Source organism: Pristiophorus japonicus, chromosome 12, assembly GCF_044704955.1.
Source record: "Pristiophorus japonicus isolate sPriJap1 chromosome 12, sPriJap1.hap1, whole genome shotgun sequence".
NCBI classification, from domain to species: Eukaryota; Metazoa; Chordata; class Chondrichthyes; family Pristiophoridae; genus Pristiophorus; species Pristiophorus japonicus.
This window is the reverse complement of record NC_091988.1, coordinates 207,280,024-207,292,220: the sequence shown is the minus strand read 5'-3', so window position 1 is coordinate 207,292,220 and position 12,197 is coordinate 207,280,024. Positions and strand designations below refer to the sequence as shown.

General features: G+C 52.8%; 1 protein-coding gene across 1 annotated transcript in view; it reads right to left on the bottom strand.

Annotated features, from left to right (window-relative positions):
• Positions 1-12,197, bottom strand: part of fer1l4 (fer-1 like family member 4) — a 229,219-nt gene that overhangs the window by 201,206 nt on the left and 15,816 nt on the right. Inside the window, exons 2-4 of the mRNA XM_070896525.1 lie at positions 10,111-10,166; positions 2,417-2,505; positions 297-396 (exon numbers count right to left, since the gene is read on the bottom strand). Of these exons, the coding sequence (XP_070752626.1) occupies positions 297-396; positions 2,417-2,505; positions 10,111-10,166 (245 nt within the window). The remainder of the gene's footprint in view (positions 1-296; positions 397-2,416; positions 2,506-10,110; positions 10,167-12,197) is intronic.

The window sequence follows — 12,197 nt, the reverse complement described above, 5'->3', positions numbered from 1 at the left end:
AGAGAAAAAATAACAACTTGCAAAAAGAAAAAGGAATAAAAACAGAAACCATTACTATCCAATCACTTCCTAAGACACAGGAATAAGTTTGAAAAATGAATTTATATTTTAATACACCTTTAGCTTATATTTCAGTCATTTCCAGATATCCGACTGGTCACCTACCCTACTGACACGAGTGCAACGTACGCAGGCCTTCCTGACAGAATAGCCGAAACATTGACTCCACACCACACACGGCGAGGGATTACAAAAGACTCTCGGATGACACTGCAAGTGGTTTGCTGCGTACTTACATCTGTCAGAGAATTCAGCTTGTCAACCAGAGCTTCCCTGAGAACTAATCGGCCGGTTTTAGTCACCTGTTGAAGACTGATCTGTAAGTGACCCAGCAGCCTAGAAAAAGGCAATAAATGTATGAATTAATTTCCCCTTTCACCACGTTCATAATCTCCACTTCAGGCTTTCAACAGATTCTTTGACTGTTTCTTCATCAAAGGGGGAAAAATTTGGGTCATTTGTGCCCCATTAACACCCACTGGGTGAGGCCCTTCCCCCTGGGCGAGGCTCCGCCCCCTGTCAGCGACCCTGGGTGAGGCCCCGCCCTCTGTCAGCGACCCTGGGTGAGGCCCTGCCCCCTGGATGAGGCCCCCCCCCCCTGGATGAGGCCCCGCCCGTCAACACCCCCTGAGTGAGGCTCCGCTCCCTGGGTGAGGCTCCGCCCCCTGTCAGCGACCCTGGGTGAGGCCCTGCCTCCTGGATGAGGGCCCCCCCCCCCTGGATGAGGCCCCGCCCGTCAACACCCCCTGAGTGAGGCTCCGCTCCCTGGGTGAGGCTCCGCCCCCTGTCAGCGACCCTGGGTGAGGCCCTGCCTCCTGGATGAGGCCCCGCCCCCCTGGATGAGGCCCCGCCCATCAACAACCCCTGAGTGAGGCCCCGCCCCCTGGGTGAGGCCCCGCCCCCGCAGACTGCCACGTTGGCAATGATGATGTCATTACCATACGCAGCGACCCGCTTTCGCACCGGAGTGAATATTTGGTAGTGCCTCGTGAGGCTGCCGAGGGCGATGCCCACAACAGCTTCGCAAGACGCGTACCGGGCTGTAGGCCGCTCGCGGGGCGGAAATTATAGGAGAGGTGCGGCACTAAAAATGTTTTAAATGGCCAACTTACTGGTCGCGACCCTCTTCACCTCAAGCCCACCGTAGCATGGGGGAGGGACTTCTGCACCTGGCACAGGAAGTCCCGTCTCGCGGCTGTGGGCGCCCCAACCCCCGCGGTTGGCAATTTCGCCCCACAAATACCCACAAAGGTACGCTTTACAGGAGGTCACTGGAAATCATAACTGGAGCATAAACAGTGATTTATTTACATATTGAAACCTTCCCCATGTAGCAGGAACCCTTGTCTCTTTCTTCCTTTTCCCTTGACCCAGAGACACGAGGAGCTCAGCCCAGCCCAGGTCTACCCAGCCCCACCCCCACCCTGCTCTGGCCCCGCCCCCATCCCCACCCCGGCCCAGCTGGTCTACCTCAGGAGAAGCCAAGGATTGAAGCTGGAGCCAATCCCGATCAGCGTGTCTGATGACCAAAGCCGCTGGAGCGAGTGGTGGTGAGCAGCGGCGATGGGGGAGACACTGACTGCACGCGGAGGCCAAGCGCTTGGCGGAGGTGATGTGCTCGCGACATTCAGCTTTCGATTCCCTTTGCAGTAATCAAATGCTATAAACATTCTCTCTCCCGTCCTCCTTTCTCAGGTATAGTTAAGAAATAGTCAACTTTTATTTCAAATCTGCTTAATTTGAATGATCTGTTAATCTGTGCTGTTTTATATAAATTTTCAAGTAAAAGTTAACAGGAGTGGATCATTGTAGACAATCAATAAACCACTAACAAAATTGCAAGTGTTAGAAACACTGGAGCAATCTGGTTTAAAATTATATTTACGAGATGAAGTAGGCCCTTTGCCACTTGAGCCCATGGCTGTGGGTCTGGGTCACATATAGGCCCAGACCAGGTAAGAACGGCAGAGTTCCTTCTCTGAAGGACGTTAGTGAACTAGATGGGTTTTTATGACAATCCGGTGGTGTCATGGTCACCATTACAGATACTAGCTTGTTATTCCTGATTTATTTAATTAATTGAATTTAAATTCGACGGATGTGGTGGGATTTGAACTTGTGTCTCTGATCATTAATCCAAGCCTCTGGATTACTGGTCTGACAATATAACCCCTGCCTGACAATGCAGCACCCCCTGACTGGAGCGGGACCCCTGCCTAACACACCGAAGTCCTGGTGCAAAGCTCAAACCCACAGCCTTCCAACTCACAGAGTGTTACCGACGGAGCCAGGCTGACTGCCCTCCATTTGCTGAGGACCTTGTTTCAGGTACAGACCGTGACCTTTTGACACACACCTGTTACTGAAGATTTTGCTGTAGTTGTAAACTTTAATCTCCAACATCTCTTCCATAATGTTCCTTCCATAATGAGGCCAGGAGAATTCCTGCAACACAAACACTTCTGTTTAACTCAAACAATTCTGAATTCAGCTCAGTGAAATGTAAAAGCTAAATGTAACCAATCACAGGCTTGGGAACTTTATTTTTTATTAAATATTTCAGCTGATTCAATGTGAAAGCAAGACTGCCATCTGTGGTTTCTCTTGTGCCAACTGATGATAGGCCGTGTGCTTAAAACTGCCTGGAAGGCCGAGAAGTCCAAGATAATGTAACACGTGCAAAATTTCATCCAATTACACAGGATTATATCGGATATACAGCACAGGCACAGGCCATTCGGCCCAACCAGTCCGTGCTGGCGTTTATGCTCCACTCGAGCCACCTCCGTCTTTCCTCATCTAACTCTATCAGCATATCCCTCTATTCCCTTCTCCCTCATGTGTTTATCCAACTTCCCCTTAAATGCATCGATACTATTCACCTCAACCCCTCCCTGTGGCAGCGAGTTCCACATTCTCACCCGTCTCTGGGTAAAGAAGTTTCTTCTGAATTCCCCATTGGGTTTCCTGGTGACTATCTTATATTGATGGCCTCTAGTTATGCTCCTCCCCACAAGTGGAAACATTCTCTCTGTATCCACTCGATCAAAACCTTTCATCATTTTAAGGTCACCCCTCAGCCTTCTTTTTTCAAGGGAAAAGAGGCCCAGCCTGTTCACCTTTTCCTGATATGTATACGGGTTTCTGGCCAAAGCTCCAGATGCCATGTCCTGTTTTGCCTTTGGGCCTTGGCTTTGGTTATCGAGTCGAGTTCTACAAGATCCTGCTGCTGATACTCACTCCCCTCCCACTCAAACTCCGAAACTACGCGCTGGAAGAAAAGACCCTCCCAGGCACTATCACATCCAAACAGGAAAAGATATAAATATCATCATCATCTTAGGCAGCCCCTCGGAATCGAGGAAGACTTGCTTCCACTCTAAAAGTGAGTTCTCAGGTGAGTGAACAGTCCAATACGGGAATTACAGTCTCTGTCACAGGTGGGGCAGATAGTTGTTGAGGGAAGGGGAGAGCGGGACAGGTTTGCCGCATGCTCTTTCTGCTGCCTGCGCTTGGTCTCTGCATGCTCTCGGCGACGAGACTCGAGATGCTCAGCGCCCTCTCGGATGCACTTCATCCACTTAGGGCGGTCTGTGGCCAGGGACTCCCAGTGTCAGTGGGGATGTTGCACTTTATCAGGGAGGCTTTGAGGGTGTCCCTGTAACGTTTCCTCAGCCCACCTGGGGCTCAATTGCCGTGAAGGAGTTCCGAGTAGAGCGCTTGCTTTGGGAGTCTCGTGTCAGGCATGTGGCCCATCCAACGGGGCTGGTCCAGTGTGGTCAGTGCTTCGGTGCTGGGGATGTTGGCCTGGTCGAGGACACTAATGTTGGTGCGTCTGTCCTCCCGGGGGATTTGCAGGATCTTGCGGAGACATCGTTGGTGGTATTTCTCCAGTGACTTGAGGTGTCTACTGTACATGGTCCACGTCTCTGAGCCATACAGGAGGGCTTGGTGCCAGATTTGAGGGCCTGATCTTCGAACACTCTCTTCCTCAAGCGGACCTGCCTGGTGAACAGTATGGACATGATCAGACTCCACTGATGCTCTCCTTCTCAAGGCTCCAGCACTCAGTGCCAGCCCCACAACACCTGTTAGTGAGGGCAAGTCAGGAGTCTCAGGAGAGAAGGGAAGGAATCTGGGAAAATAAGTAAATAGCCTTATCACATGACATCTTCCAAGGCCCAATATAGTTATTTGAAGGTAAAGCACTGTGGCCACACAGTGTGGCCACTGACTGATCTCAAGTATAGTCACGAAAGAATGAATTCGCATTTATATCAACCTGAACAGCAGTCTGGGCCAAGGTTTAATTTCTCACCTGAAAGACTGATTTTGAGCTGAAATTGTGAATTTTAAAATATTTTTCTCAATCAGAATCTGACCTTTTCATCAGTTTTGCAAAGCTGCCTAATATTTGTGTCTTGGCTCTCTGATAATAATAGATTTGGTGATTTCCACCCACTTTGCTGAAGGTGGGGCAGATTCTCCTGAGTAAATATCTGCACAAACCAAACAGCAAAACTCCCCAAACGCCAGGGCAGATTCTGCTCCGCGGTTCACTGCTAATTTACAGAATAAATCCTGCATCGCATCTTGTTGTATGACTCAGATACTGAGCCCTCCCTCCCACACCTGTATCAAGCTCTCAGTGCCCCTCCCGTTGTTTGATTAACTGTTGGGGTGTAGAGTGTTCGAAAGGTATGTGCAAGTACACATCCAAAATGAAAAGAGAAAAAACTTGTAAATACTTTGGGTGAATTTTTGAGATGTTAACACTGGAAAGTATAACACTTTCCTTTCCCATTCCCATTCCCAGACCAGCTATCGATTGGCTAGCTGCAGAGAAAGACTCCCAGCCCACCTGTGCCCCAATAGCTGACCGTAACCTTCCTCGTGGTCGGTCTGAATGAGATGTCAGATTAGATCCAACTAACACCAAGTTAGGGGTTAGGTTTGGGCCCATGACCAAGGACTGGGATGAAAGAGCCCGCACTCAGTGCACCCCGGACACACAGTCAGATCTGGATTTAACACGTCAGAGACGAGGCCCATTCACTACCCAATGGCAGTATCCTTGTCCGATGTAGAGATTCACAAATGCTCTACATGGACCCGAGGGGGGAACCTGTACTGTAATGGGTTAAATCAATCAAGTTTCACCACAAACACACCTTATTCCACTGGTGACGGCAGGCAGTCACTGCATTCCTATCTGTTTACACACTGATGGACTGACAATAGCATTGCAGCAACTAAAGGATGGGCTGAATTCTTCCTCCTCACTAAACACGTCATCGAAATGTCACTTGACTGATACCATCCCATTGGCAACGTGTGACGCCCCATGTTGGGGAGAAAGAACAATTCAGCTGCTTATCTGTAGGGAAATGGGTGAAGATGGAATTTTTTGCTGGAGTTATCATTCCACCCCTCCCCCCCAACTCTCCATTTGGCCCACGGTGTTTATTTGAATTTATTCTTCTTTTGAGGGGGTGCAGCACCGGCTCAGAACTTAAATGTAATGCCTGATGTGTTACTGAACTATGAACAGTGACAGGTTCAACCCCTGGAGTTACCTGATCACCTGCTCCTGCTCCCCATCAACTCACTCCTGCTCCTGATCCCTATCCGAGGACTCCTGCTCCCTCCCAGAGGACCCCGGCTCCTGATCCTGCTCCTGCTCCCTATCCGACGACCCCGGCTCCTGCTCCTGCTCCCTATCCGAGGACCCCGGCTCCTGCTCCCTCTCCGAGGACCTCCTGCTCCTGCTCCCTATCCGAGGACCCCGGCTCCTGCTCCCTTTCCGAGGACCCCGGCTCCTGATCCCTATCCGAGGACCCCGGCTCCTGCTCCTGCTCCCTATCCGAGGACCCCGGCTCCAGCTCCTGATCCCTATCCGAGGACCCTGGCTCCTGCTCCCTCTCCGAGGACCCCGGCTCCTGCTCCTGCTCCCTATCCGAGGACCCCGGCTCCTGCTCCCTATCCGAGGACCCCGGCTCCTGATCCCTATCCGAGGACCCCGGCTCCTGCTCCCTATCCGACGACCCCGGCTCCAGCTCCTGATCCCTATCCGAGGACCCCGGCTCCTGCTCCTGCTCCCTATCCGAGGACCCCGGCTCCTGCTCCCTCTCCGAGGACCCCGGCTCCTGCTCCTGCTCCCTATCCGAGGACCCCGGCTCCTGCTCCCTATCCGAGGACCCCGGCTCCTGATCCCTATCCGAGGACCCCGGCTCCTGCTCCTGCTCCCTATCCGAGGACCCCGGCTCCTGCTCCTGCTCCCTATCCGAGGACCCCGGCTCCTGCTCCCTATCCGAGGACCCCGGCTCCTGCTCCTGCTCCCTATCCGAGGACCCCGGCTCCTGCTCCTGATCCCTATCCGAGGACCCCAGCTCCTGCTCCCTATCCGAGGACCCCGGCTCCTGCTCCTGCTCCCTATCAGAGGACCCCGGCTCCTGCTCCTGCTCCCTATCCGAGGACCCCGGCTCCTGCTCCTGCTCCCTATCCGAGGACCCCGGCTCCTGATCCTGATCCTGCTCCCTATCTGAGGACCCCGGCTCCTGCTCCTGCTGCCTATCCGAGGACCCCGGCTCCTGCTCCCTATCCGAGGACCCCGGCTCCTGATCCCTATCCGAGGACCCCGGCTCCTGCTCCTGCTCCCTATCCGAGGACCCCGGCTCCTGCTCCTGCTCCCTATCCGAGGACCCCGGCTCCTGCTCCCTATCCGAGGACCCCGGCTCCTGCTCCTGCTCCCTATCCGAGGACCCCGGCTCCTGCTCCTGATCCCTATCCGAGGACCCCAGCTCCTGCTCCCTATCCGAGGAACACCGGCTCCTGCTCCTGCTCCCTATCAGAGGACCCCGGCTCCTGCTCCTGCTCCCTATCCGAGGACCCCGGCTCCTGCTCCCTATCCGAGGACCCCTGATCCTGATCCCTATCCGAGGACCCCTGATCCTGATCCCTATCCGAGGACCCCAGCTCCTGCTCCTGCTCCCTATCCGAGGACCCCGGCTCCTGCTCCTGCTCCCTATCCGAGGACCCCGGCTCCTGCTCCTGCTCCCTATCCGAGGACCCCGGCTCCTGCTCTTGATCCCTATCCGAGGACCCCTGCTCCTGCTCCCTATCCGAGGACCCAGGCTCCTGCTCTTGCTCCCTATCCGAGGACCTCTGCTCCTGCTCTTGATCCCTATCCGAGGACCCCGGCTCCTGCTCCCTATCCGAGGACCCCGGCTCCTGCTCCTGCTCCCTATCCGAGGACCCCTGCTCCTGCTCTTTATCCCTATCCGACGACCCCGGCTCCTGCTCCTGATCCCTATCCGAGGACCCCGGCTCCTGATCCTGATCCCTATCCGAGGACCCCGGCTCCTGATCCCTATCCGAGGACCCCGGCTCCTGCTCCCTATCCGAGGACCCCGGCTCCTGATCCTGATCCCTATCCGAGGACCCCGGCTCCTGCTCCCTATCCGAGGACCCCGGCTCCTGCTCCTGATCCCTATCCGAGGACCCCGGCTCCTGCTCCCTATCCAAGGACCCCTGATCCTGATCCTGCTCCATATCTGAGGACCCCTGATCCTGATCCTGCTCCCTATCCAAGGACCCCGGCTCCTGATCCTGATCCCTATCCAAGGACCCCGGCTCCTGATCCTGATCCCTATCCAAGGACCCCGGCTCCTGATCCTGATCCTGCTCCCTATTCGAGGACCCCGGCTCCTGCTCCTGATCCCTATCCGAGGACCCCGGCTCCTGCTCCCTATCCAAGGACCCCTGATCCTGATCCTGCTCCATATCTGAGGACCCCTGATCCTGATCCTGCTCCCTATCCAAGGACCCCGGCTCCTGATCCTGATCCCTATCCAAGGACCCCGGCTCCTGATCCTGATCCCTATCCAAGGACCCCGGCTCCTGATCCTGATCCTGCTCCCTATCTGAGGACTCCGGCTCCTGATCCTGATCCTGCTCCCTATCTGAGGACCCCTGCTGGGAAATGCATTTTTGGGACTATCAAGCTGAGCTGTGATACCCTCCCTGGTGGAATATGCTGCCGATACTGACAGTCTATATTTGAAGCATGTCATCCAGATTGATGCCTGCGGAAGAAAGCATTAACCCATTGTGTCACCATGTTCTCCACCCATAATGGGCCCAAGTTTCAGCCTCAATTGCTCCTGATTCTTTGGAGCAACTGGTGTAGAACGGAGTATCTTAGAAATTCAAATTCTCGGCATTTAGTTTGCTGCAGTTCTAGTCAGTTAGAACAGTTTCACTTTGGAACAGAATTTTTTTTCAAAAGGGGGCGGGTCCGGCCACTTACGCCTGTTTTCAAAGTTTCGGCAGTGAAAACTTACTCCAAACTAACTTAGAATGGAGTAAGTGAAGATTTTTGTACGTTCGAAAAAAACCTTGTCTACACTTTAGTAAATCAGGTGTAGGTTACAAATTAGGCGTAGGGAATGGGGGGGGGGGGTTTAAAGGGAAGTTTACAAACATTAAACACTTCAGTTTTACAAATAAAGAGCCATCATCAATAATAAATGATAAATACATCAATAAATCAACCAATAAATCAATCAAAAAAAATTAATTAAAAAAAAAAATTTTAAAATCAATAAATAAAACATTTTCTACTTATCGACTGCAGCACCGGGAGTCCTCCAACAGCGTGCTGGGACAGCCCCCCCAGTGTGTCTCTGTCTGTCTGTCTGTCTGTGTGTCTCTCACTCTCTGTCTGTCAGTGTCTGTGTTTCTGACAGCGAGGGGAGGGGGAGAAGGAGGGGTGGGGGGGAGGGGGAGAAGGGAGGTGGGGGGGGAGAAGGGAGTGGGGGAGAAAGGAGGTGGGGGGGGAGAAAGGAGAGGGGGGAGAAGAGGGGGAGGGGGGAGGGGAGGAAGGAGGGGAGGGAAGGGGGGGAGAGGGGGAGAAGGAGTGAGGATGTAGGGAGGGAGGGAAGGAGAGAGGATGTAGGGAGGGAGGGAAGGAGAGAGGATATAGGGAGGGAGGGAAGGAGAGAGGAGGGAGGGAGGGAAGGAGAGAAGAGGGAGGGAGGGAAGGAGAGAGGAGGGAGGGAGGGAGGGAAGGAGAGAGGATGTAGGGAGGGAGGAGAGGAGAGAGGGAAGGAGAGAGGAGAGTGGAAGGAGAGAGGGAAGGAGAGAGGAGAGTGGAGGGAGGGAGGGAAGGAGAGAGGAGGGAGGGAAGGGGGGAAGGAGAGAGGAGGGAGGGAGGGAAGGAGAGAAGAGGGAGGGAGGGAAGGAGAGAGGAGGGAGGGAAGGGGGGGGAGGGAGAGAAGGAGGCTGAACGGCCGGGCCCAAGACCTCGGGCTAGATTTACAGGTAGGTGGCGTCGGGTCTCGGGGGGGTCGCGGAGGTCCTGGGGGGGGGGTGGTGAGAGAGAGTCGTGGAGGTCCGGGGGGGGGGAGAGAGTCGCGAAGGTCCGGGGGGTTGTGGGGAAGAGAGAGTCGCGGAAGTCGGGTCGCCGGGGGGGGGGGGTGGTTAGCGGGAGTCGAGTCGGGTCGGGAGGATGCAGGAGCTGGGCGTGGGAGGCAGCCTTATTCACGCAGCCCCAGTGAGGCCATTGGGCCAGAGCTAGGGGCTGCGTGCTTCGGGCCCCTCCCACACAGTTTTGAGCGCCTGGAGCTACTGCACATGCGCGCCCACTATAGCGCGCATGTGCAGAAGTCCCGGCACTGTTTTCAGCGCAGGGACCTGGCTCTGCCCCCAACAGCTCATGCTGCGCTGTGCCCGGCTGCAGAAGACCTGCAGGGAGCCGGAGAATAGGGAAGTTTTTTTTAGGCGCACTTTCTGGCGCGAAAAACGGGCGTCCAGGTCCGGGCTGTGCCATTTTAGGTGCGTCCCGAAACTTGGGCCCATAAAGTTGGTTGGAAGCTGTAGAATTTTGTTATTGCGCAGGTCAGAGCAGTCCTGGGGCACGCAATCGTTGAGTATTGGAATAGTTGGTTATTGGGTGGAGTTACCCATGAGATAAATATTGCTTTACTGGAATTTGTTGGTAACATCATTGATGGATGAAAAAGCCTTAACGCTACATGTTTAGAGTCTTACCTCATTGAAGACAGCCTCATATTCACATTGTGCTTTTCTAGTCGAGTGTGTGTAACCTGAGAACATAGGAAGGAAACCCTTGTTACTTTCCACAGCAGGAATGACAATGTTTATCCAGTCCATCTAAAGTTGTTATTCTAAGACATGAATGTCTATCTTTATCTTACTAAAATGTAGGAACATAGGAATCGCTGGACGAATAAAGACCATGCTCCATTGAGTTCCCCTTCTCCCATCCTGGCAGTCGTGTGATACGATAATGGAGTGTTGACCAATCACAGCAACCAACCTCTATCAGTGAGTGTACAAAAGGCCCAGACACGAGCGAGGAAAACCCTCAGTGAAGGAAAGCTTCTGTAACCATAGGTCCAACGTCCCCTGTTCCCTCCCGAGCTCACTACACACACCACACATCACGTCGCAAATTGCACAGGATTACATGGGATATACGGCCCAGGAACTGGCCATTCAGCCCAACCAGTCCATGCCAGCGTTTATGCTCCACTCGAGCCTCCTCCCATCTTTCTTCATCTAAATTTTGTGGTATGTATCAATGATTTAGATTTGAATATAGGGAGTATGATTAAGAAGTTTGCAGACGACACTAAAATTGGCTGTGTGGCTGATAATGAAGAATAAAGTCATAGGCTGCAGGAGGATATCAATCTACTGGTCAGGTGGGCAGAGCAGTGGCAAATGGAATTTAATTCAGAGAAGTGTGAGGTAATGTACTAGGGGAGGGCTAATAAGGAAAGGGTATACACATTAAACTGTAGGCCACTTAATAGTGTAGATGAACAAAGGGACCTTGGAGTGCTTGTCCATAGATCCCTGAAAGTAGCAGGCCAGGTGGATAAGGTGGTTAAGAAGGCATACGGAATGCTTACCTTTATTGGTCGAGGCATAGAATATAAGAGCAGGGAGGTTATGCTTAAATTGTATAATACTTTGGTTAGGCCACAGCTGGAGTACTGCGTGCAGTTCTGGTCACCATATTATAGGAAGGACGTGATAGCACTGGAGAGGGTGCAGAGGAGATTTACTGGGATGCTGCCTGGAATGGAGAATCTTAGTTATGAAGACAGATTGGATAGGCTGGGTTTGTTCTCATTGGAACAGAGGAGATTGAGAGGAGACCTCATCGAGGTGTACAAAATATTGAGGGGCCTGGAAATAGTTGATAATAAGAGTCTATTTCCATTGGTGGAGGGGTCTATTACGAGGGGGCATAGTTTTAAGGTGGTTGGTGGAAGGTTTAGAGGGGATTTGAGGGGGGGCTTCTTTACGCAGAGGGTTGTGGGGATCTGGAACTCACTGCCTGGAAGAGTGGTGGATGCAGAAACCCTCACCACTTTTAAGAGATGGTTGGATGTGCACTTAAAGTGCAGTAACCTGCAGGGTTACGGACCTAGAGCTGGTAATTGGGATTAGACTGGATGACCTTTTGTTGGACGGCGCAGATATAATGGTCAGTACTGCAGGGAATAGAATACGGCCAGGGTGATCTCCTGGACTAGTGTCGATCGACTGGATGGGTCGGAGAGGAATTTTCCCAGATTTTTTCTCCCTAAATTGGCCTGAGTTTTTATCTGGTTTTTGCCTCTCCCAGGAGGTTGGGGTGGAGTGTAGAATGTTTCAGTATAAGGGGTGTCGCAGTTGTGTGGGGCAGACTGGTTGGGCTGGGTGCTCTTTACCTTTCCGTCATTGTTCGTAGGTTTATATGTAACCATTAGGGCTGCTGACAGAGGGCCGTGCGGCTCTTTGTCGGCCGGTGCGGACACGATGGGCCGGAATGGCCTCCTTCTGCGCTGTAATTTTCTATGTTTCTATGTTTAAATCTATCAGTGTAACCCTCTATTCCCCTCAGATACTAGATCCCAAGATATTATTTTCTGAAAGAAACCTATCTAATTTGTCTTTGAATGAATCTATACTGACTGCTCCCACCGTCTCCCTAGGGAGCCTGTTCCATAGATTGACTACTCGCCCACTGAAATATTGTTTCCACAGATTGGTTTTGAATTTACTCCCTTCAAGCGCAGGCCGTGTCCTCTGATTCTACTGTTCTGGACACCATGAGACAGCTG